The sequence below is a fragment of the Paralichthys olivaceus genome, chromosome 17 (genome assembly GCF_024713975.1).
Source record: "Paralichthys olivaceus isolate ysfri-2021 chromosome 17, ASM2471397v2, whole genome shotgun sequence".
Taxonomy (NCBI): Eukaryota; Metazoa; Chordata; class Actinopteri; order Pleuronectiformes; family Paralichthyidae; genus Paralichthys; species Paralichthys olivaceus.
The window spans coordinates 9,622,401-9,649,258 of NC_091109.1; the positions used below are offsets into that span (position 1 = coordinate 9,622,401).

General features: G+C 39.3%; 1 protein-coding gene across 3 annotated transcripts; it reads right to left on the minus strand.

Moving 5' to 3' along the window:
• Positions 1-1,368: 1,368 nt before the first annotated feature.
• On the minus strand, positions 1,369-25,810 carry rnpc3 (RNA-binding region (RNP1, RRM) containing 3). Of its 3 annotated transcripts, none has more exons than XM_069512946.1 (16): positions 25,727-25,810; positions 16,564-16,746; positions 16,414-16,461; positions 16,172-16,281; positions 15,946-16,038; positions 13,278-13,389; positions 12,551-12,619; positions 10,909-11,054; positions 10,293-10,418; positions 9,730-9,878; positions 6,871-7,083; positions 5,670-5,764; positions 5,438-5,496; positions 3,576-3,708; positions 1,866-1,943; positions 1,369-1,708 (listed from the first exon to the last, which is right to left on the minus strand). In XM_069512946.1, exons 2-15 carry the CDS (start codon positions 16,729-16,731, stop codon positions 1,875-1,877), a joined length of 1,590 nt encoding a protein of 529 aa, XP_069369047.1. In that variant the 5' UTR covers positions 16,732-16,746; positions 25,727-25,810; the 3' UTR covers positions 1,369-1,708; positions 1,866-1,874. The 3 variants fall into 3 exon arrangements, with proteins under 3 accessions (XP_069369047.1, XP_069369048.1, XP_069369046.1); XM_069512947.1 differs by lacking the exon at positions 25,727-25,810 and adding an exon at positions 17,127-17,263 and having other exon boundaries at positions 1,369-1,431; XM_069512945.1 differs by lacking the exon at positions 25,727-25,810 and adding an exon at positions 17,127-17,263.
• Positions 25,811-26,858: the final 1,048 nt, after the last annotated feature.

Here is a 26,858-nt window from a genome sequence, read left to right on the forward strand (position 1 = left end):
AGCTGTAAAGTCTGATGCATAATGAGATAAATGTGCTGATGTGTGAAATCTGGAGAAATGTCTTTGTAATTTGAGCTAAAGTGGGTTTCCATAATCAAACTTTTTTTAAAAGCCCCTGAGCCCCACTACTTCAACTGAAATTCAAATTCCCCCAAAATGTCATTATAAATAATTCATATATAAAATAGACTTACCTTGCAGATCCTACTGACCTACACATTATATATTGTGTTTCTGTTGTATAATTTAGTTTTTGACGATACAGTAAATAAAGACAGGGCACACAGGGAAAGAGAAGGGGAATAGTAGTATTTTAGTAATTAAGTAATAATAGTAGACAGGAGTAGTAGTGATTAGTAATAGTAGTAGTGATAGTTAACAGTCAGGCCATTTGTTTCATAAATAATTCCTTCATGTTCGCTGCTTTGGTCATGACCTCTATGAGCCAACAGGATTTGCAAAAATACAAAATCAGGGGCAGGCTCGTCTTTATCTTGTTCTCTGTCCTTTGTGTTTCTGAGGGTTTCCACACAGTGTCTATGCACTGTAAATCTGTCATATTTACTTCCAAAATAAAAGCCTCTGCAAGATAGTACTGTTGCAAGCAAGCATCGTCACTCCAGCTTTAGAAGAGTAAATGCTCTGTATTTTTACAGCACTTTTATAGTTTTGATGACCACTCAAAGCACTTTAGAGCTGATATTTCGAGTCACACATTCATTCAGTGCTCCTTCGTGGAGATCACACATCAAACATCAGGGGCAATTTGGGCTCAGTATCTTGCACAAGGACACTTTGTGTCAAACCACTGACTTTCTGGATAGTGGATGACCCGCTCTGGCTCCTGAGCTTCAGACGCCCAGAGAAACAGACTAATGGTTTGTCAGGAGATGACACACGGTGATAGGATTTTCTTATAAAGACAAATGTGGCCATTGCGTAATGCGCTGTTGATACTTACAATGTCATCAAGCCATCAGTAGATGTAAGTGATCCTGAAAAATCACAGACCCTGGTGCTCTGACTGACAAGCAGTCAGATGTGGCTGGTGCTGAGTGGGGAGTCGACCCCCTGAGGTTTACTCTATACAATCACACATACGGGGCCAGACAGGGATTGAAAATGCAAAGGAACCCAGTCCCAGTTATTTCCCACACACTGCAGTGAGTTTGGTTTGTTTGTCGTCTCCTCAGTAATGTGGGTTTACCATTGTATTGACAGCCCAGCATCTGCCACGCAGCTAATCTACAGCTCTACCTTTACCCAGTCTGTATTTTGAAGACTAACGATAATCAGTCATGGTTGTGTGTCATATACACACATAAATTGTGACATCTGTTTGACGGAAAGAAAACACGGTACAAGTTATTTTAATAAAATACTTTATTAAATAACAAAAGAAGAAGTGGACGACGGGCTGACGACCATCACCTGAAATTCAGTCAAACAAGAACATTGTAAAGACAAGTTTATACAGAATCCTAAAATAGCACAGGTAAACAAAACAAGACAACAACACAATAGAATAGAATCAGGAACAAAGCTCGGCACTGAGTCCTTAAATTTAGACTGCTGTTTGAAATCCAACTGTGCGTGATGACTACAAAAAACTGCCCACATTGCCTTCTGATTGTTTTTATCTTCCAAAGGATATGCCACAATAAGGATACAAATGCTCCTGCAGGGCCACAATATCAAGCCTTGGTTTCTTGAATACATAAAGCGTAAACACAAACGTAAAAGAAAACACCATTACAATGATTATCAGGCCTGGTTTTGTTCACATACAGATACACAGAGGTACAGTAGAATTATTTTTTTTTTTTCATCGTTTTGCTGTTTTCAAAAATCTACGTCTCACTCACCCGTTGAGTTCATCGCTGTTTCTGACCTCTCTTGGTCTCCGGGTTGTCTTGTTTTGGTCGTGCAGATCTGGCAAACTGCTGTGGATTTATAGTTAAGGTCTAAATCATAGGACTGTTTTTTGATGAAACACATTGATGCTGGTTTTAATATCCCATTTTTCCAAATTAAAAATAAATAAATATAAAATAAACTTGTATTGGTCGAATGTTTCAAACCATCTTAGACCTTACAGGGCCCATGCTTACATACGTCAATCTTTTGAGATGCCTCTGCAATGTGACATTTATATACATTTAAAAACCCTGTGATCAAAGGTGGGCAGCAACCCATCAACAGAGAACACTCATGAGAGGGACACACACAAAGAAACAGACAAGAAGCCTCGACTTCATACAATGTTTCTGTTGTAAAGGTGTGTGTACTACTACTGGACAAACTGCTCATTGCTGGACTACCTGGATAACTTAGCTTTGGCTGACTGGCACGCTCTTTTGAAATCAAACTTAAAACGTAGTTTTATCTGTGCATTCCCTGAATCTATGTTTACTTTTATTATTGTATCGGGAGGTCATGCTTATATTTCTGTCACATATTTAGTGTTTTTATTCTTTTATAACAGTTTTATTTGTTTTTATGTTTATATGTGTATTTTACTTTTGTAAAGCACTTTGTAACTTTGTTTTTGAGAAATGTTAATTGAAATCAAGATATTGTTTTTATTATACATTGTATGCGTGTGTAATGACGATGATGTAGTTGGAAGACATGAGGTTTCATTAAAAAATTATTTGCTCCCATTTATAAATGTACCTTTCTTTCTATAGATGTAATACACCAGAGGTATTACAGAAACTACAAACCCCAACCGCACACCAGTTTTTCTTTCAGCGCCGCTTCAGAGTCTGATCATTTATACTCGTATAAAGTCATGTTTTACTCCCGCAGCAGCTTTGAGCCACAGGGGCCCTCTTTCTTTTCGACATTCGCCACCTCACATGAACTTAACTTGACAAATGGTTGCAGCTGTTTGCTCATAAATGCCACAAGACTACTGGCCAAAACGGACCCTGTAAGAGTCTGACCTTTTTCCAATGACAGCAACTGTTGTTCACACAGAATAAAGAAAGTGCCCTTCCATGCCAGAGGTTGAAGAAGAGGGGGTGGGGGGGGTCAGAAGTGTCAGGCTCTGCCGCTGAAGAGCTGTTTGTTGATAAAACCTTTAAACTTTAAACTAGCAGTTTTTTATCTTCCAGCTAACTGAGGATGCACAGCAGTGTCAGGCCGACACTGAGCAAATCATGACAGGGGATCTAAATTGGGTCTTGCACAAAGCAGAACGCACATTATGGTGGTACCTGCACAGCTGTCAAAGCTTTTCTCAGGAAATCTAACCCCAGGATGATAGTTTCTCAGAAACCATTTAATGTCTGTATTCTGAATTTACCTCTCTATGTAACAGTTACTGGTAATGGTTTCGAACTGATTCCTTCCTGTGAGCGATTGAGAGGAAACGATGCATGCATGTAATTTAGCAGTTTTTCTCTCTGATACATCATCTTTGGCCCCGAGTGTCAATTACATATCTTTAGAAGACATTATTTATATTTTACAAATCAACACCTGACTAATATATATGTATGTCTGCAACTCAACACACTGAAAAAACCCAAACCTTATTCCGAGTTTCAACCCGAGGGATAAAAGGATACAACCACCAGGGGTTTGTCAAAAAGAATGTAGCCGTTGGTTTCCCGCAGGGCTTTCTCTGCGCTCCACTCGCTGGGGAGTCCTACGAAGGCCTGCCCTTTCATCCTCCCCTCCTTCATTAACACAATGTCAAACCTGAGGAAGAACAGCGAAGCAGGGACACGGACACATCATCATCATCATCATCACTGATTCAACACAACAGATCCACAGATAGATACTTAATTAATCCCGAAGGAATTTCAGGCATCTAGCAGCTTCAATCACATGTACAGGGCAAGAACTTGGAGGTACGGCAAATAGGCAGTGATAAATGTAAATTACTAAACTGAAGAAAAATGTAACCCCAAGACCAGAACCACAAAACATATTGTTCATAGGATTACTGAGGTAAAAGTACGTGTCTTTGAGGGCTGTGCAGATAGTCAGCATATTGTCAGTTTTTTGATTATTTTTCATTTAAATAATGAAAAATACTCAACTTAAAGTGGATTTACTTAGTGATTCCAGGTAAATCTTTTTTTCTTTGCCAAGAAAAAAACTGTGCATCTTTAAAAACAACACACCAATATTCACAACATATTTCTCATTTAAACTTTTCAGAACGGAACAAATAAAATAGAAAAATGTATATTTTATAACTGTAATTTCACCTGAATGTCTGTACATAAACATAAAAGATAAGCTGTGATGGAAAGACCCTGTTAACTCTGCTCCTGCACAACCTCCAACCCCCTCCTCACTGAGCCTTTAGCTTTTTATCACCAGCACTGAAACAGCAAGACGGCATTTTTAAGATTTATCCACTCTGGAGACGATTTTTAAAAAGCTACTGTGTTGGATGAGAAAAAACAATTATTTTAGGTGGGGTTTGGAACACAGAGGGGGAAAAAAAAGTATATATATATATATATATATTCCTTAATTTAACAGGGTTAATGTGGAGCCAGGGCGTACAGATTCTCTTAGGGGTAATACTTTGAGCGCTATAGTTTTCTGCTAAATTATAAATAACACTGAACAAAAAGAGTGTCAAAATTGTGCAGTATGTGCAGAAGTAGCAGACACAAAAACTACTTTGCAACATCACCAGTGTGTGTCTATTACTGGTGGAGCAGGCGAGATAACAAATACCACAGGTTTGTTTTTGGCTGCAGATGTGAGAGGACACTCAGCTGTAGAAAACAGAGGCGTGAAGCATGTGCACAAAAAGGTTGAAGCTTGTTATAATGTTCCTTCACATTTATTTGTTTTCCACACTGAACCAAAAACTACTAACCTTTGAAGCGAAGATGTATCCAAGCATTAATTGTAAGTGTTATAGCTCTGTGCGGTCTGCCTTTGTGTTTGGATGACACATAAACTGATTTTTGGGTTAGGATAGGAACTGGTATTGTCAAGGTTATGATTTCGACAAACATTTGTTTGCATATAATGTTTTATGAAAATAAAATAAATTGCAGTAACTCTGAAAGGGTCAAAAAGACACAATTTAGAGTCAGGTTAGCAGAGGACAAGCTGTTTCTCTGGCAGAGCTACACCCTCCTGTTTATCACCGACATCTGAGTTCAGAGTCTGGCCTTCTCCCAACATAAGCGCCGTTTGATGACTCAGGTGGACGATTCATTTGAAGTAGTGCTGATGCGCAAACATAAATGTCCCTCATGATCTAGACGTCAGGTTAGATACTTATTAATAACACAACACACAGTCAGCATGAATTACTAACATCTCTCAAGAGGAGGCGACAAATTGCTCGAGTCAGAAATAGCTCCGGAAGAGAAAATGGAGCAAAGAGACACGCAAAGCATATTGATAAAAAAAGAAAGAAAAGTCGTGATCATCTGGATATCTGATTACGTACATTTTTCTCTCGTCTTCTGACAAAGGGTTGATGTATCTCCCGTATATGTACTTCAACTCCTGGAAGGTAAATAACGCATACATTATTATAATTACATTGTTGATGCCACGGATCTTGACATTTATATCTGATTTCCAAAAAAACACAAAAATCGGAATACACATAATGGATTTAAGCAATAAATAACTAACAACTTAAAGATAAGTGGGTCAAGTTCTATAAAGGCACCTACTTTCTCATCCACTTGCTTTGGGATGTTCTTCACGTACAGTCGGCAGGTCGGCTCGCCAGGTTCATAATTTTTAAACACAGACATCCGTTTCATCTCTGATATAAAAAGAGAAAAAAGGAGAGGAAAAAAAGATGTGTGTCAAAAACAAGTACAAAGGATCACAGAGCTGCGTATAGCTACAGTGCACACAGGTAAACTCAGAGCTCAGTGTTTTAAAGAAGAGAGACTGAAGACGTTAAAGCCGATGAGGTGATTATTGATCTCTGCAGTTTAATTTTAGATGTGACTTGGGCGTATCGGTCTCAGCTGATGTGTAACATTATTTGTATGGAAAACATATCTGGACATATCAACAATGTGTTCAGGAGGAAGGACAAAAAGTAACACAACAGATTACTCTTTAGTTTTACCAAACTGCACACATCCAGAAGTTCTGTCTCTGGTCACCTGACACATGTTACATATTCCCTCTCCTTTTACCCTTGTTTTGCACTTCATCATCTCCTGGGGTATACAGTACGTGCTTGTGCCTATTTAGCTGCTGTATGTTTCATTGTTCAGCCTCTTCAATACAAGACAACATTTGTTCAAATGTCATTCATTCTATTCTGCAAATCAAACCGGAAGAGACAACTCAAAGAAAATCACTTTGTAATGTATTTCTGATTATCAGGGTGGCTGGTTCAAACTTTATTGTGCAAAGCTGCTGTCAAGAGATCCTCCATTATGTACCCCCTGCTTGTTTACAGTTAACTCAACAAAGGCGATGTGATGCAGACAGTGTGTGCTCGCACAGAACTTAGAGGTGTGACATGTAGCGGCACTTCAACTTATCCAGCTCTCCTACACAAACAGCTGTCGATCCAGCTCTGTGCACGTCTCCACTGTTTGAAAATGACCCTCTGTCATTCTGTGTTTGTAGCTTTTGTACAGAACAGTGAGGTAAAAAATGTCCACCTAAAGTAGTTCACCCTGGTCTGTCTGAGCATGGCCTGTGTCTGAAATCACTCAATAATCCCTATTATATACAATGTAACTTTTTTATACCATACATCAAAGTGCACTTTAACCATCATGCATTGCGCTCACAGCAGCGAGAGGAGCGAGGGCAGCAGGAACAGCCCAACCTCTCGTACAAATGTAAATATGAGTAGAACTCCAACTTTTTTCTAAGTCTAAGCAGAGTCCTGTTTATATTTACCGTCTCTTGACAGCCGTCCTTTCTCCAGCTCCTTTCTGGAGATGACACCCGAGGTGAGGTCCTGATCGTCGTCGCTCTGCTCCTCCTGCTGCTGGGACTCCTGGGTGCTGGGGTAGAGCTTCCCAAAACCTTCAGTGACCTCCAGCTCCTCGCTGAGAGAGGGAGCGACCTCCATCTCGTCCACTTCTGAGGTTAAAGATGCTTTATGAGCAGCTAAGATCACAAACAGAAACAAAACGATTCATTATATTTTAAGTACAGTTGAGTTGGTTGAGTGGGAAATCCAGTGGATTTCTTATGTTACACAACAAGATGAGGACCGTCTATCTGCAGCACAAATACAGATGGAAGTTTTCAAAGTGTTTAAAAATAGCAGATGGTAAAATAATCACTTCCACTATGTTTACAGGATGGTGGAGAGGAAGCAAATCCTCTTGGTTATAATTAGTTCAATATGTCAGTGTTTAAAATTTCCAAGCATGGCATCATTCAAAACTGAATAAGATGAATATAATCATTACATCATCTGGCTTTAATATGATAAATAGAGAAAAGTGTTACTTAAAAGTCAACATTAGCTGCACTACACATACAGTCAACATCAAATTACAAGCATCCTCAAACACCTCTCCTTTTTTTCTTGTTTTAGGGCTGCTCATTTCGTGATTAATCAATTGGTTGTTTGGTCCATAAAATAGTAAAAAAGACAACTTTAATCTGCGTTTGTGAATCTCAAGGATGGCCTCCTTAAATGCTATGGCCATGGCTAAAAAGATATTAATTACTTTCATTAGAGGAGCAAAGAAACCAGAAAATAATAATAATAAAAAAAACTCAAAGCGATTACTCGATGATCAAAATGAATTAACTTGTTGATTACTGATCAACTGATCAATTACTTGTGTACAAGTTTGAAAGGCAGGGTGACGGAGAACTCTGACAGACTTTCGAGGAGCGCATGCTCATACACACACACACACACGCTGTAGATGGAATTACGAAGAGCAGTGAGCCCGTACAAATCCAAGGAGTGGTGGAAAAAAAAAGCTTGTCATCCACATAAGGTGTATGTGTGTGTGCAGTGGAGCAAGAAGTGTTGTGGAGCTTTCCTGATACACTCTCTGCAGAGAACTAGACCACAGCTTTCGAAATTATCCTCCTCCTTATCTACCCCCCACCTCCCCTTTTCATTTAAATAGCTTGTTTATCGGATCCCACACCCTCACTTCTGCAAAACAAGACTAATCCAAAAAGCCACCTGTCATAGTTTATCTTTCTCCCTGCCTTTAGGAAATCTTTTGTGTTTGACTTTGAGATCTATTTTACTTCTCAGGGGCTTGCCAGGGAGTGAAGTTGTAGTTAGAGAGAAGCGAGATAAGGCGAACGGGGAACTGCACAGCTGACAAGTAACACAGGCTGTGCTCCCAGTGACATTTCCTCATACAGATAATGGTAAAGCCTTTTTGGTGCAGGTTTCTGCTGTGATATACTGCTGTGTTAACACTCTGCTCCAACTCCACCCATGGTAAGGGCTTTAAGTTATGACAATAGGAGTATCAAACCAACTCCTGCTTCAGTGTGATAATAAACATAATGTACAGTAACAATCAAATTCCTACAGTGCCTCTCCTGCTCCAACAAAAGTCGACAGAACTTTTTTATACAGAGTCCCCCTGCCGATGTGTTTGTAGATTACAGTATCAGCCTGATTTATTTTGACCAATTATTCTGGCCAATTGTGAGAGTCACAGCTTTGTTATATTTGTGACTGAAAGTGACTAAATTTGTTTCCACTGATGCACTTCATTTGAGGACGGGAGATAGTGGATATTATTATCACAGTGTCTCCCACACGATTACTTTCCATCTGTGGTGGTAGCTGGCCCTGAGGGTGGGGGAGGGGGGGGGGTGTCTGATTAGTGAGCCCAGTTCTGGCACACGCACACAGCACGCTTTCATCCCACATGACTGCAGGAACACATGCAGGTTAAGGGGAAGCTACCAGCTTCAAAAAAAGATAGAGAGAGAGAAAAGATAACATTTTTTTAGTTTATTGTTTTTACCGTGGCAAGACAATTGACTGTATATAAAGGTGGACGACATGACAGCTCCCCCAAAAGTGAAGCCAAAGCAACTCAATCACCCCCTGCTGACTGGTTGCATTAAAAGTAATGAACAATGCCTCCTCCATGTTAGAGATTGGGACATGGGTCAAACTAAAGAGTACACGTTTTGTATGTTTTGTGGGGGACCCCCGGAAAACCATCATCAACTGTGTTCTTGCAGCAGAAAAGAATTATTTATTATACAACTCTTACCTATAACATAGTGACAGTAAGTGAGATACATTATGTATATGCTTCCATATATGACATATATATACTCACCAGCCACTTTATTAGGTACACCTTACTAGTACTGGGTTCTAGATAGTTCTAGATTCAACAAGGTGTTGGAAACATTCTTCATGTATATACATGTATATATATAAATTATAAGCAATAACATTCTTATAATAATAATAGATGAATGGTGTGGACTTAGATGAACATGTATGTGGTTTTTCGAAACCCACACAAGGCAAGTGAAAAAAGCAATCTCAGTAATTAGCCTTCTCTCCTCCCAGAGTGAGCTCACCTGTCCGAACACACACCTCAAGAGCTCTTCTAAATACTGACTGTGACAGGAGTGATAGCCTATGTGTAAAGAGTGAATAACATATTTTTATCAACAGTCCTCAAATTGAAACCACAATGCATCACTGACAATTAGTTAGAACTGTGGAATGAGTTAATCAACGGGTAAACGATGAATTGACTAATTGTAAACTGAAGGAAGTGAGTCTGAGGGAGCACTTACCTCCATCCTCATCAGACGGCACCTCTTGACCCGGTCCACTTCCTTCCACTGTGGATGCTACCTCTGGAACCGAAATGTGGAATTCAATTTTCCTGGGCCCAGCAGGGTGGGGCTGCTCAAACACATCGGAGGGCTGCAGCACCGGAGCACTGAGGAGAGCGGAGACAATCAGCACTCCCCCTCTACAGCAGCCTCTAAAATGTGCCCACAATAAAACCTGGCTCCTGAGCGGCTTAAGGGTTGAGATATTTTGCTCTGGTCAGCTGGAGATATTTCCCAGTCCACAAACAAGAAGCCAGGAGACACTGAGGTGTGTATGTTAGTGTATTTATAGTTTAGAAACAGAGTTTGTGGCCTGTCATTAAGGAAGAGTGACTTTGTGTGTGTGTGTGTGTGTGTGTGTGTGTTACTGTGGAACTGAAACAATAACAGCATACAAGGCTGTCTTTATGAGGAAGAGTTATTGTCTAGAGGGTTTCTGTCCTTTTTTAGCAGCCTATGAATACTGTCTCAAGATGAGCTTTGCGTGAGGACTGTGACATGCATGAGTGCCTTTGCTGTACCTCTGAGAGTCTTGTTTTGGAGCATAGAGTAGATCCTTGATCTTAGGCTTCTTTCTCTTTGAGGCTGTTTTTGGTCTCATGGGTCTCTTGCATGCTTGGTTGACCAGGCCCATCAGACGAACAATCCTGAAATAAAGCAAGCATAAGGAATAAGGGAAAAAGTCTACCTTGGAATGAAGAAAAGAAACAAAACCTGCACACCAATTGAAATTTAAAGACATCTCCTTCAAGCCACTTCTGTTTGCAGCAACATTATTACAGGTAAATGAATCCTGAATAGAAAAGTCAGTAACGCAGTAACGAGTACGATACGTACTGTTATTGTTTGTTCTGTGAAATAAAATGTTGTGCAACGTTCAAGCTGATGTGAAAAAGTGTTTTTTCATCTCATTTTGAGGCAAAGTCACCAAACATCTTAACTGTTTTTTATTACATTTCACTGGTGGTCATATACATGTAGTTTGTATGTCCTGGTCTCAACTGAAAGGGCATCTCTGCGTAATGTAGTATACAAATACAGTTGGAGCCTGGTGTTGTTAGCCTGAAATAACAGCCCTGGGCATCGCCGAGAGGCTACACTTGTCTAACTGGACTTTGCTGGTTATCTGCGCCTCACCTCTCCTTGTCTTCGTCGTCTCCGCTATCGTACTCTGACTCCTCTTCACTGGACAGCTCCATCTCCTCCTCTGGTAAAGGGGGGTAGTCAGGAGGGTAGGGAGGGGGCATGGGGATAGGTGGTGCTGGAGGCAGCAGCTCAAACGGCTGCAGACAACACAAGATGGATTACCTTACAAATACCTCAGGGTTCAAATGCTTTCATGTGCATCTCTGCACCAGGTCCCTGGTGAGTGCAGGTCGAAGCCAGGATTCATTTATGATCTCAGTTGTGGTAATCGATATTAGGTTTAAATTAAATCACAATATTCTGAAACTTATTCCAATGGGTCAACTATTACCCACAGCAACAACAAAAAAAAGAATAACTGTGATTATTAGTATGGTTTAAAAGGCTTTAGCTCCCCATTATGTTAATAATAATTAAGTTCAGTGTAATAATTTTATACATAGATGAAAAACAGCAAATCTTCAACTTTAAAAAGTTGAAAACATTTTTGGCATTTTTGCATGAAAAACTATTGAAACAATTAAAACTATTGCAAAATAATTGTCTGATGATAAACTCATCAAGTAACTCTAACACTTCATGTCCTGTAGGGAAGAACATTGATTGATTTTTTTACTAAGAAGTGGTGAAAATCAAGCTCTCGTTAAATAGTCTCACAAAGTGTCCCCTCCCATTTTAGATGACTCATTATGTCTGCCTTCAGGCTTTCCTTGAAAATGGAACAATATGATTTTACTGTTGAATCATCACTCGGATAATAAAGTAGCAAAAAATATGTCTGTAAAAGACTGAAGTGAAAGGCTTTGTGTCTTTTGTAAAGCAAGTCTTTCACGAACATCGATTTGTTTTTATCATCATATTAACTGCCAAGGAATTAAAGTGTGAAGTGTTTTTTTGCTCGTTTTTTCCATTGCTGGGATGTTTAAGTGCCACCTTGCAGAACAACATACTGTATGTGCAGTTGGATATTAGACGACTATTGAAGCTGGAATGTTCCTCTGTTCATGTTTGTTTGAGCAAGGAATTTGTGACACTTTCTGCAAAAAACTATGGACCAACATGTAACACAGTGCAAGAATGTATTTTCTTTTCAGGAAAGTTGAAGAGAGAGAGATGAAATTAAAAATGTCTTTGTCAGGAGTTTTCCTTTCACATATGAGCAGGAGCAGAACATTCTCCAGTCAGATGCGATATCCCAGGAGTGTTTAAGTGAGGGGTGGTTCAGTATGCAGGGGGTAAGGACACAACATATAAATTGCTGCTGCAAAGATCACATATTTTTGTTAGCCTGTTTTGTTAAGCCTGGCGTCAGCCATAGTAACCAAAAGGCCTAAAATTTCATTGGCTCTCCAAGTTGACATGTTCCTCAAGATGTCCTCTCCATCCTGATATATCTGCAATTTCTTTTGTTCACGTGGTAAACATGCTCATTTATGCTCAACAGTTATGTTTTCACATACAACAAACTCAGTATTGAAATCAATAAGCTGCTGATTTCTGAGGACAAATTTGTATACATTTGAATACTAGTGTCTGACACAGCTTTTCTTGTTCTATGTCAAAAACTTCCCAAACTAATCAGGTCATCATCCTATTCTTTTTCTTCATCTAAAGATCATGTGTTCAAGCTTACCATGGGGGGTCTGGGAGTGACTGGGCCAAACGGACATGGTAAATTCATTTTGTTCATCAGATGAAGCACCTTTATAATTGGAGATAAGAGCATTAGAACAGCAGCGGTTGCACCTCAAAACTCTTACCAAGAGCTGGTAATATAAATACACTGCTGCCTACAACCCAGGCTCCACATGTAAAACAGATTGCAAGGCTTCTGCATTTTCATTTAAAATACATGGATCAAGGTGAGATTAAGGCTGAGGTGAGATACCGAGGGCTCATCAGCAACACACCAGCACCACCAAGATGCTGCTGCTGGAAGCAGCAGCAATAAAAATGCAGGCAGCGCAGCTCCCAAGGAAATGTTAAACCCATAACTCATGCCTCCCACTTATGGTTTATTATTAATACTTGCTTCCCCAAATTGAAATTTAAAAGGCAAATGTTTGCTGTTTGATCTTTAGGAGGTTGGATGCAGTTCAAAAATCTCTGGGGCACTTAATCCAGAATTGTATTTCCATTTTACATCATCAATCTGAAGGCTATACATGCTGTCGAATCTGCATTTCTTCTGTACAGACTCCCACTTTCCAATAAAAGGCAAGTATGAATACAGGGAGAGTATAGAAAAAAAAAAGACAGAAAGATACAAATACATACACACAGATGGCCAACATCTGCATATCAAAGGAGTAATGGTACTGGATAAAAAATAAGATATGAGAGAAGCTACAGTAACTCACTTGAACGTAAAACTTTGGCACGCTCACGAGGGTGTGTGATATATTTGTCAGAATGTCGTTGGAAGGTGGTGGGTATAAATATTTCAAAGTGGGATTGGGTTGGAATTTCAACCTGGAGGAGAGAAAAGACAGAATTACTTAAAAGCAGATTCTGCAGCCAGAACTCGCTGCCTTGAACACAACAACCCCTTCGCTTAATATCACACAAAATAAGTCAAAGTAATGGAGACACATGAATGTGTTACATGAATATGTGCTTTAGCTGGCTAACTTATTCTTTATGACAAGCACTCAGCCAACAAAATATAAAATCCAGCCATTAAGGGACATTGGGACCGGCCTGCCACGTCAGCAATAAGGCTGGTCCACACATAATGCTAACTTTTATAAGGCAAGACTGAGAGGATAAATCTTAATACTGCAGCTTAATAAGGAAAGGTGAGGGCAGAGTGTGTGAGTTCTGTGAGTTGCTGCTGGGACTGAAAACAACAATCAGAAATATTAGTCATTGCTTCTCTTTGTTTATTTCAGAACAACGAGGAATGTTACTAAGTGGATCGTATTGGAGTTGGAGCTGATAGATTTCAAAGAGCAATTACTTTTCTTAAAGAAGTGCAAGGAAGAATAGAAAGACATCGTCCGTGTTAGTTAAACTCAACTCATTTGGAAATGGCGGCTAGTCTGCAGGAAATGCGATGCTACCAAGAGGGCCAATCACAGTCCATTTGGTCTGCATCACCTCAACACGTAGTTACATTTTCGGGGAGGTGCAGGGCTCTGCATAGGGTACACGTCTTCCCATGAGCTGCAGCGTAGCTTCGACACGAATTGGGCTTTAGACTAAACAGTGATAACTCCGAAATAATACATTCATTTTTATATGAGGTGAAAAAAAATTTGATAAATACATCACAGTTTTAAAAAGGAATATTAAGAAGTAGAAATAAAATCAATGTCCATAATTTTAACTGCAATTTCAAATATTTGTCTCAGCTGCAGTCAAAGCGGTAGTCCAAAACCTTTAAAAGTGAATGTGTCACATCAACATTGGGGTTTTTGTATGGTCCAGGGTTTTGAAATGATTGACGTGGGGCTATGGTAGTTATGTCTTGTTAATGAATGTCAATCATTAACGTCAATCAACTATTTGTCAATATTAACAAATCACAATTTGCCTTATAGGGTTGAACAATCTGTAGAAGGTGCTGCATCATGTGTTTTATACACATTAGGAATTGATTTGTTACCAAGAAATACATTAATGAGCAGGACTTATTTTTGATTATATAGGAGTTATTATCAATTTATCAACATTTATTGAATCCCTGTGAATTTATTTTCCAGAAACTTAATTTGCTTCTACATCTGACATCAGAGTGATTTTACCTACATCGACCATCCCAGAGTAAATCAGTAACACTAATGGTAGCATTAGCAGAAGTGCCTCAGCTTTTCCATTGTTGGCTGCTTACTTCTGGAAATGTTGTGTGGCCTCTACAGAGGATTGTTTTCAGCAGCAGAGCTTCTGCAGTGCTTCAGTACATTTTCACAAAGTTTACATACTGCAGATTTTACAAATAGGCACTGAAGATTAAAAATCTTTTGTTTGGTGTGTTAACAAAACACATTTTTGCTGCAGTGCTGCTGACATTAGTCATCAGCATGGTGAAGACGAAATTATATTGTTCCTAAGAATCACTGACACTGTTAAAAACATTTAATATGCATATTTTGGAGGTCATTAAAAACAGTGTTACTTTTGGACACCAGCATTGAATTTTTGTATAATTCCACACTATATTCTCATCAGAATAAAAACATTTTAGTGATAAGATGCAAGATTTCGCAACTGCAATATGAAACAAGAACTATTTTTTTCCATACACCTGTATGGAACCAAGTGAGGACACCTTTCCTAATTAAATGTGTTTCACATAGAAACATGTTACAAAAACTATATATAGCAAACTGAGGAATATCAGGTGAATAATAATAAAACTAGTGAATGCAGCCTTTACTAAGAAATAAATACAGACATAATACATTGACTTTTATCAACTGACACATTTCCACAACCAGCATACTATAACTAGCATTAGAATACGATGCTGTTTAATATGAAGGGAGGTGAGATTGGGTTGCAGACAGTACTGAAGTAAAAGCTATCAGAGACCACCTGGTCCCACCAACTGGCAGAACTGACACTCTGTCAGACTCTCAGTGGCAGCCTGACCATCTAATTGGACATGATGCCGCTGCTCTCAGATTCTCACCCAGGTTTACTGTCAGTTGGCCTCCAAGCAGCTTCTACCCGCCTGAACGGACAGCACTTTGGGAAGCATGTGTCACACGTGCATATTTAATAGTATGAAGTCTAATTTGAGTGGGGAATGACATTCACCAGTTATCACCAGGGGAACTGCTTGTTCCCAAATCACAATGTAATAAAATATATATTTTTACAACCTGAGGCAGGGTGAGAACAAATCCTACGATGTTTGAAGAGTAATGCACTAGAGGATGACATAGTAACACACGGACTAGATGATCCACTTAAGTGTCTAAATTTCACTAACTCATCATTTGAATCAACAAAGGTTAAAACCACAAATCACATCACACATCATCTGTACCAAAAGCTGAATAATGACATATATCCAACACTTACCCAAGGCTTGGTGCAATGCCAGTTTCTATAAGGGGAATATTTGGCTTTCGGGAATCCTGTTTTTTCTTCTTCTCTTCTTTAACTCCTTTCCCACTGTAGAAAGAAAAAGAGAGTTGTTGGTTCTGCTCTGTGATATTTAGACCACTACAACAGAGGCCAGTGTCGGCCTTGGCGGAGATATGTGCTCTACTGAGCATTGGTTTTACATACAATTCAAGCAACCCACCTGTCTGACACTGGTGGATCCTTTAATACTGTCACATGATCTTGGCCTTTGGCAAACTCAGCAACAAGCGTCTGATCAAGGACCTCTAACTGATGGAGCCTGATAAGAGCCTGAAGGAGATGTGATGGATAGTTATTACCAAACCTTTCATGCTGAAATTACCATTAGCTTGTGTCTATAAATCCAAAACATACATGACTTTCAGTAACTTAAACTGCAATTGCTTTTGACTAAAAACTCACCTCTTCTGCTGACTTCTCACTTCGAAATGTTGCAAAGGCAGTATGTTTCTGTGGAGAGTGAAAAATGTCATAAACCTCAGCATGGACAGAAAATCCACTGACTGTTACCATGTGAAAACACTAGTAAGGTGTGAGTGAAGCACCACCTACCAGACGACCCCTGTTGGAGAACACCCTGACGGATTCAGCCCCAAAATACTTCAGCAGATCTTCCTTGTCCTCCTGGCTGAGCTCAGATGGTAAGTGGCGGATGAGCAGAGTTTTACTGACCGTGGTCGGGGCCAGGTCCTCATTCGTGTCCATTTCACCGCAGGACATCAGCCCCTGTTACCTCTTGTTGAGTAAGACAGTGTAAACACACGTTTAAAAGCTTCTCATGGTGCAGGGTGACCAGTACAACAGAAACAAATACAGACGAATTCAAGGATAAACCCTGCTGATGCCTTAAATAACACCAGATATTATGTGTCATTTCTGTGTGTTTTTAAACAGGCGAGGCAACATTTAATTTTAATCTCTTCGTATGAAAGATGGTGGTAAACTGCAGGGGGCTAGCTGCAACCTTAGCTCATGGCTAAGTGACGTAAATGCACCACTTCTATGAACCGCTGTTGTTCGTTATTGACTGAATGAAGCCAAAGCCGTTAAATGACGCAAATAAGACTCGTTTACGCAGAAAAACCAGCGCCAAACAAAGATATTCCAACACGTACCTCCTGTAGCATCAACCCGTGAACATGTACACTACCGCTTTTTACCTCTTCTTCCTTTGAAATTACATGTAACATCGAGCTATACCGCCCCCCAATGGACTGGAGGACGGGAGCATTAACCCGTGCAGAGACCAGAGGGTCAGAGAGTTTGATGTTTTCAGAGTGGATGAAACATTTTACATCTTTATAGTTGTTACCACATCCCTAAAAACTGCAGTTCTGCACATTAAATTTAACAATCTATTCTACCAGCAAGCGGTGGTCTCCATTTTCTGATCAGTTTAATCTTTTGTTTATTTAAGAAAAGTAACTTAATTTCAATATTGTGATGGTTTGTACACACCTGACAGAAATCAATTGTCTTGCTAAGTTATTATCTGTTGAAGACTGTTCATACTAATTTTCTTAAATTCATGATATATTAATGTAAATCTTTATAGTATGTTACTGAAAATCCCCCCAAAAAAATCACCGGAGTGATAAATCAAACTGTCAGTACAATTTGACAACTCCTGAAAACAGTCCTGTTCATGGTGGAGGGTGTTGAGTGCTACAACAAAGTATTTAGATTTAGCTTTTGGAACTGTAAAGTCAACCTATAGTCTCCTATGACACATTTCTATGGCATCATATTAAATGTTAGCTTAAATTACCTAATTACTGCATAGTGACACATGAAATGTGAATAAATTGTAGTGCTAATTATTCTCATGCACATTTTTTCATCAAGCAATATAATCTTGTGAACCAATATAAAGCTTTCCAATAAACAGCCGTCCAACACATGGACAGGCTAGTTGCTATTTGTCACCAGCAGGTGTCAGCGTAACCATATGTAATAACAGCTGCTGCAGTAGTGATCAATGTGATATTTCCAACTCCTGCATGTAGGATATGAAATGTACTTTTCCCTCTCCAATCATAACATAGTGTTACACAAACAGCCATACGTTAACCCAAATTAAGAGTATTATGTCTAAAGACTAATTTGAAAATGTCCCTTATAAGTCAGATTTCAATGACGTAAAAAGAATGTTCATTTAGATTTGATGTAAAGTATATTAAAAGGAATCACAAAATAGTTTCCTTATTTTTTGTTGTTCAATACTAATCGATCATAATCACATTTAATGAGAACCAGTTTAGGGGTAAGGCCTGACCTTCTGTCTAGCCTTTAAAAAGGCCTTCAGCTGACCATCCCAACCCCCGAGAAAATCCCCCCTACACTTCTCGAGATGCCTCCAAATTCCTGGCCAAATGAAGCCTTTTCTTTGAGGAACGACGCAAGGGCATTCCTCCTCAGGGGGACACAATACCCCCTTTCACCATGGCCTGGCTCTGAAATTTCACAGGTGATGGGAGGAACGCTGGACACTCGATCCTCCTCCCTCCAACGTAACACATCAGACTTAGGGAGAGGAAAAAGGAGAGAGAGATGCTGTTTGGGAAGAAATGAGCTGAGTGTGAATGGACAAGTGACTCAGTTTCTATCAGATGGGCTGATAGGAGGCTTTGGGGGGGATAAAGCTGCTGCAAAACATTCAGATTTGACTACCATACCTGGAAAGGTTGACACTAACGACAATAAATCTCATTCTTATTAAAATGCCACTCCCAGTGCATGTCTCAGTCCAACAAAAAGAGCTGAGGGAAGAGGAGTTGGACCACAGCAGACAGGAGATGAGTACAAACTGAAAACAGAGAAGAAGTTATGTTACCACCTCCATTGGCAAGACGAGGTAACAAAAGAGGCAGAAAAAGGTCTTTGCTTCTGTCAAAGAGACATTATAAAATACACAGCAGTCACCATGATGAATATTGATATTTGTATTATACTCATTGAGCGGATGCTCTCATCCAGAGAAGCTTAAATCAATTGGCAACGGATTCTCATCCTAGTCTGCAGGATTTTTGATAATTCATTAGAAAAACAAATGGAGTCGTTAGAGAAAGGTTAACACACAATGTTACCCAGCTTTCTCCATTAAGGTGGCATTTAGAGACACACAAACAGGTCGTCATTTTTTAAAATCTGACAATAGTGCTCATTCAGCTAAATACCTTGTTCCTCCAGGTCACTCCCATGTTTCTGAATGAACACCATGAGGTTTTTATGTATGTGTTATCAGTAATACCTCAACACTCACTATTTCTAGGAAACCCATATCTGGGCAGGTGAGGATGGAGCCAGGATAAGAGAGAGGGGGCCTCAGTCCTTTTCTTATCTCCTTCGAAATAGGATGCACTGGACCATCCTTTATAAATAGGAAAGGATGTAACGCCTCCCCACAGTTTTTACACCATTTAAAGCAGTACTTTTGTAGTTTCTCTACAGCAGACCCTCGTAAATATAGAAACAACAAAGCATTGGATTTATTCTCGTGACACGATCCAGAATTTATGGTAATCTTTGTGTGGTTGGCTGAGCTCCAACACCATAAATTTAGATATCTTCTTTCATGTGTGTCCAGTCAGGAGTCATGTTGAAGAACAAGCATATTGTAGAATATCAATCATCATCAAAACAAAAAACTGTTAATGTGAATGTTGTTTCACTAAATCTCTAGCGCAGACACCAAAATAAAATAATTAAACAAATGTTTTTATAGATCAAAGAAGCCATGACAGCAAAGTCTGTAATCTCATTATTATTGAGTCAACCTTCTCTACTCATATATTCTTCATGTTATTATGATTTCAACTTTTCAGTCCTTTTTGTTTGATTATTTTCTTTTAACTTTCTATGGATATCCTTTGAGAACATCCTTTCTTAGGAGGTTTTACTTGGATAAGGAACCCGATTTGAACTGTAGTTTGTCACTGAGCTTATCTTCCATGTGCTATAAATGAAGTTGGTTGAAAAAAAAAAAAACCCTATGGTGCAGTTTAACTCCTTTTGAATTCTCCTTCACATCTTTCCTCATGCTGTTTTGCATCGCGTTCAAAGAAAAGTGTTGAGGACATTTTTTTGGACTTTACGACCATAGCCTATCACTTATTCTACTAGAGGTTTTAGAGCCTGCCTCTACTGGCAATCAGCGGTACTGCATCCTGTAGGGATACTCTGACACTTTGTTTATTAAATTAGAAGATCGTACTCAAGATCAAGACAGGATAATGGAGGCTTCTTTGCAGGATAAATAGATAATCTAACTCTCAGTAAGAGAATAAATAATTGAAGTTCCCATGATCTTTTAAAGAAGAGTATATGGTATTTGTACATTTCCGACAAAGTGTCTCGAATGTCTCCTGGGGGCTGGCTGCAGTTAAGATCATATATCTCTTCACCTCCATGTAGCGACTGAGACCTGAACCAAACTACATTTTTCTCTAAGATTGTTTCTGTCATTTTAGTTTGTTCAAGTTTTAATTTTTATGGTAAGTTTGGTTTAAATTTGTTATGCCATATGATAAAAATGGGGAGACTGACCCACGATTGGTCAAGTGGATGTATCAATGGGACCTGGCTACTGTGGCTCCATTCCCTGATCACTAATGTGCTGGCTCAATGATAATCAGTGACATTTTGGAGGAAGTGGAGATCCAATATCCAGCTTTATATACAGACCATGGTATAAACAGTTACAGTGAATAATTCAATTCATCTTAAAAAGCCACTACTTTAGTGCCGTCTCTTCCTGATAGGAGAACCTGGACGGGAGGTGGGATCTAGGACAGCTTTTATGAACCTTTCCGACATGATACCTTGGTTATACATTGAACTTGCTTTGGTATGTGTTAAAGTGTCCACACCTTCCCACTTGTTTGTTCGGAATGGCTGCTTACAAAAAATAAGGTCAACACTCAAATTCTGCTCACGTCTCCCCAATGTTTCATCTGCTCTCTGATGTTGTCCACAGGAAAACTTTCAAGCTAGGTTCAAGGCCTCAGATGAAAAAAATCTTGGCAACTACAACTACATCTCTTCCTGTTTGTGATTTTCAGGGATTTACCAATAAAAACAAAATTGCTTGAAAAGTCCTTCATAGATTTGCAGCACGTGTGATGTCATTTGGAGAATCTCCTCGGACTCCATGGCCTTTGGCTTTCCCAGCCTGGGCACACAGGGAAGGCTAATATGCCCAGTAAACCCAGCTCATGTCCAGCTCCTGAGGCATTAAATTGACTCTTTCATGGTTGGAGCGCTGAATGGAGCATTGGTAAAGTGTGTATTTCCAGTGTGGCCTGCAGGGAAATTACTTCGAAAAACCTCCATGTTGTCCGTATTTGTGCAAGTCTTCTGAAAGCTGACCGATAGGGAAGAAATCGACAAAACCGAGCAGTACCACAGGAAATTGTTGGGGGCATTGGAGCTCATAGTTCAAGCAAGATGACTGTAACATACGAGACAGAAATTTCAAATGTAAACTTTGAGAGTGTGCAATAAACTACAGAAAAGGCTGAAGTGAATTAAGAATCTATCCGCTCATCTTACTCTGGAGAAGACAAGAAGCACATTTCCCAAAATGTTGCGCCTATTCCTTTAACTGCATTTGCATGCAGAAGCCGAATCCCTTCCTCTTCCTGTCTATCTGTTAAACACTGTGCATATGTGAGTGTTTGACATAGTCCATCTCTCGGATTGGTGTGGAATTCCGTTGGTGACTTGGGCTTCAAGTCTGTGCTCTCCTCTCTCTCTCTGAGCAACCATTCAGAGAGCATTCATGATTACAGACACATACAAGCCAAGCTAATTGTTTGGACAGCCTATTTATATGTTTGCACAAAGTAGGTTGTGACTTTCACTTGGACTTTCACTAATTCAGGGACTCTCCTGAAAGATGAGCCATTAACGGAAGAACTTACAGAACAATCTTGCAATTTAAGTGTTTTTTTTACACAGTAGGCAATATCCTCTAAGGCAGATGAAATAAATTAATGATGAATAATTGATGATGAATAAAATTAAGTGATACCAATGATATTTAACTGACTCAGAGAAGGAGGCTTGGGGTGCGAAGGATGTGGGGGGGGGCAATATGTATTGGTTTATTTGATTTATTTTTATATTATGTGCCAGGAACACAGAGGCTCCCTGCAGATCTGTAATTTTTGTATCTCATATATCTGGATTTATTCATCAGATATGTTTCAATTGCACTCTGTCGCATTGTGCTTGAAAAAAATAAGCAACCAATAAAAAAGGATCAATATAGCATCAGCACAATAGAATCATCAAACTGTCGTCTGTTTATTTTCTCAACATAAATCATGTTTTTTCAGCTACGTCTCTTGTTTCACTGCATATTTTTTTCCCTGGTGCATGCTTGCCAACCAAACTGTAGGTATCAGATATATTTCAACCAGCAACAGACACTGCATGCTGTTTGTATTGTGTTTAATTCATGTCTCTGTGGATAACAGCCAACAAAGCCATCTGAGTACTGAAGATTCATATGGCCAACAGATGTTCCATATAGCTTGTATCAAGCTGACAATGTCATTGTTATTATGCAATATATTATGGACAGATTCTGTAGATTTTGATTTATTGGTCATTTTTCATGTTATTATGTGTACTCAGTTACATTCACAAAGTCATTCTTTTTTACATGAAATGACTCAGAGACCATCAGGGAATAAAAGATAATTTCTGTTTTTGATTTAGACGAAACAATGCTTCGAAAAGGTCTCAGAGATGTGCAAACTTAAAGCTGCACATTCTGGATGAGACAGAGTCTGATAATCATGGCATGTGGTGGATTCATGTATAGAGCTAACCTCTAATTCTTGGGCGTCCCCGCAGCTGATCAGAGTCCAGGCTAAGTCAGAAATAACAACTAACTGTGGTTAGTCTCTGTTTTATCAGAGCTTACCAGAAAGCATTTGATAAATGGTGATGTTGAGGAAATGGCCAAGTTCAGCCTGTTCGGTTCACATGATATGTGGGTTCAGCATCAACCCAAACACGCACAAAATATAGACATCAGTCATCCCACAGTGGTGCAGGTTGTGGCTATGGTCACCTAGACATCACCTCAAGCTTCCTTTTGGTGCTAAGGGTAACACATTTCGCAAGCACAAGTTCAGAAGTCAAATCATCCCTGCATCCTATTATTAAATCAGTGTGTGAAGCCGAGTAATAAGGTATCTGCTCTTAGCTGCTCTCTATGGCTAATGGTAATGAGGTCCTGCACTCCCATTGGACAGTCTCAAACCAGTTCTCATGTTTAAGCATCCGGTCTCCTGGGCACAGAGGAGCAGGCTCCATGAAGAAAGGTAAGAAGTGTGCAGAGGATAAAACACGGTGTTGCCCACCGTGGAAGAAGACTGCTGAGGTTGAGGGGAGGTCAGGAATCCCAGGTTGAGGCAGAATGTGAGGAATGTTGCCTGCAGACCTCAACAGTGAAACCCAGTGACCACAGAGAGATACCATCTAAGGATTTGCAGGGTATAATAGCTCAGGGTCAAAGTTACAGGATGAGTGAAATTAGTTTTACACTGTAGATGTTTTGCAGTTCATCCACTAGCAGTCAAATGAAAACAAAACATGACAGATGATTTGAATTAACCAAGACTCCATAAAATTCTATCCAGCTAATTATTATTCCACTTTAACTTAAATCACTCACACAGTAAAATGTCACTTCAAACAATTCCTGCCCTCTCAACATCTTGTTTTGACACTTTTACATGTCCTCAGTCTAGTCTGATGGTTATGGCTTTAACCAATCATTGTCATTATGATTCAGTCCATCATATAACCTGGGATATGACTTATCTGGTGTAAACAAGTACAGTACATGTGAAGAGGAAACCAAGAGGAAACTTTTCAATCACCCCTCACATTTTCCTTCAAGATTTTCACAGGGTCTCTGTGAGTCTATTATGCTGAACTGACATTAATATGTTCTAGGCATCAACCAATCAAATCATGTTCAAACAAACTGATGCTCAGGCGCTGTTCAATCAAATCAAGTTCAAACAAACTGATGCTCTGGCGCTGGTCAATCAAATCATGTGATGAGCAATAACATGAAATAACTAAATTTCCCTCAGGATCAATAAAGTATTGATCTATTTTAAAAAGGTGGCAGCTGGTGAACCTGTTGTGTTTGTCTGGCTGTGGGTTTTAATTCCCATGTACTTCTTTTTAGAATTGTATAGCTTGCATGGCATGTTAGCTTGAAAGTTATCTATGTTGTGTGTCCTGAGCATGAAACTGTGATTGTTGTTGGCGATCGTGCCGGCACCAAACGTTGGGCACACTCACCATCAAGCTTTGAGGGTAGTTTATACTTGCTGTGCAACAACCAGTCCGTCAAGCGTAACCACAGCTTAACACAATGTATACGTGTGAGTCCAGTGTTAGGTTCAGTGCTGCTTTGAGGTTAATGCTTGCATCTCAGTGTGACAATCAGCACCAAACACAAAATACAGCATAAGCTGCAGGAATGTCATTAGTATTTAGTATTTGGCATAACTGGAGAAATGTTGACCTGATGACAGTGCAGGATGAAAAGTCAGGGCAACGTCAGAATTTTGACAGTTTGTCCTAAGGGAAACAAGCATGTCAAAAGGAAAAGTGTTATGGTCACTCAGTTAAATAATAGTTATAACATAAACAATTCACAGGAATCCATCTGATGGTTTTGTGTCAGTCAGTTGTGTTGAAGCGTTGATATTTCACTGGATTCTTTAAATATTTTACCTTCTTTTGGCATTAAATAAGTAAAATAAAAGTTAAGAGATGCTGCTCTGTACAATATTTCTGAGGATTCTTATATGTTCTATTCTTTTTGTTGTTCAGCCAGACTGCCCTCTCCAAACTGTCTTTCTAATGCACAGGCACCTCCTTTTGATGGGAGCACATGGAGACCATGACAGATGGACTACAACAGGCATCTCCTTATTTCTTTTGGAGGAATATTGTTTTCTGGCAACACTAAAGATCCTTTGAAGTAGCTTTTATGCAGAGCCGGCCTAACAGCAGTGGATGCATGTAAGAGTTATGCTTTTTGGTCTTGTTTGGGCCCTATGAGAGAACGTTTTATGTAACTCAACGATTAATTCTAGTTTATTTACTGTCAACACCTTCATGGCTCCACAGCATTTCTCTCGCCTTCCGATTATTTCTAACTGGATCTCCAAGGGACTCTGACTGCTTTTGTGTCAATCTCATATTAAACAAGAGAGATCTCTGTACAAGAATAAAGATAAAGAAAAACTCCACATTTTCTGATGGGTTAGCCATAAAATATACCCTCTGAGAATGAAATGTCATCAGCAACAAAAGGCTGCACATACGGAGACCATTCACATTCACAAGTGATTCCAGACTAAGCTCTGCTCACACCACCATCATCACAACCTTCAGAGAGGAGGATTTATTACAGACTGCATCAGTTTTAGCGATGTGTTCCTAATAAACTCAGTCTACATTGTACATTGACTCACTACTAAAGATACTTCAATGATCATCAGTTCTCCCAATGAGATAATGACTTTCTTTAGGGTTAGGGTTCACCTTTTACCTACAACCACCTGCGCCCTGCAGTCCCATCCACAATCCACATTCCACAAAGAATTATGTTAGTAATATAGAGAGGTCTGTAATTTTGGGGTTTGTAGTTCTCCGAGGTTAGAATTAAAGGTCTTACCATTCTGAAGCACTTTCTCCCATGTCTCAACTGCTGGTCTCCACCACATCTCTTGGCTCGCTGCCATTCCTTATTCAGAGAAAGCCTGAGAAATCATCGAGACACTCATATTTGTTATCAACTTAATAACAATAATAATAATACGAGTAAAAATGTATTTTCTCTATCTGCTAGATTTTTACTTCCCAATAGAAATATTACGTGTTTCACTATATTTATTTATTTGACAACTAAGTTACAGTTTAAAAAAACAATACATTTATATTTATTAAACTTAGCAATGGTAAATAAAGGGGTTGAAATTAGTTCAGCGTAAAGTGGTTGAAATTATACAGCATTACATTTCTGCCAACACATTAATATACTAGCTCTAATATCCAGAAATATGATTTTAAAATATAGCATTTAAAAATATGCAGTTTTACTTTTGGTACTTCAATAACATTTTGCTGAAAAATGAATGGTTTTAAATGGTGATAGCACATAATTCTGACATTGATTTATCCTTTAGTAAAGGTGACTGGAAATGGTTTTACTTCACTGTCAAACTAATAAATTAGCAAACATTAAATTACACAGAGGCTAAGGTTTAGTTTGAATCTATACCTGTATTATACTGAAGACACAGTTCACTGTTACAGTGCAATAGTTAAGACTTTAGTTCCTCTGTAATCTGCCTCCGTCGTTTATCTGCTTAGTGGTTTCCTCAGTTCTGCTAATCTCACCAGTGTAACATGAGCTAACAGCTAACTGTCGCTAACTGTGATAGCCATTGGTTGAATGTGCGCAGTAACATAAGCAGTAACTTCTCTACCAAAAGTAACACTGATACCAAAGATGCTACAGGCGACAGTGTGTGGTCCATGTTGACACTGAACAACACAGCTGTCACTCATGAACACTAGCTCATTAGGCTACATGGGCAAGCTAAGATAGCATGTACAGAGGACCTGGCTGGTTTCACCTGTTATTGCAGGAGTAACCAATAACAATTCAAACAATTTATTTAATATGTTCCTTGTCTGCAGTGACTGTTTCTGCAAATGTTCCACACCAGAGTATCTCAAAATGATTAAAATGGAAACCAGAAGGCTTCCATGATTATCAGCTTACATCTTAAGTACTTCTGCTA

What these genes read in the sequence shown, in the direction of transcription:
- rnpc3 (XM_069512946.1), bottom strand. Translation starts at nt 16,731, where the DNA reads ATGTCCTGCGGTGAAATGGACACGAATGAGGACCTGGCCCCGACCACG. An exon ending in TCACTCCCAGACCCCCCATG is followed by an intron (nt 11,055 to 12,550) that starts GTAAGCTTGAAC and finishes TGTTGTCTGCAG; the next exon opens with CCGTTTGAGCTGCTGCCTCC. An exon ending in TCAGAAGACGAGAGAAAAAT is followed by an intron (nt 3,709 to 5,437) that starts GTACGTAATCAG and finishes GTTCTTCCTCAG; the next exon opens with GTTTGACATTGTGTTAATGA.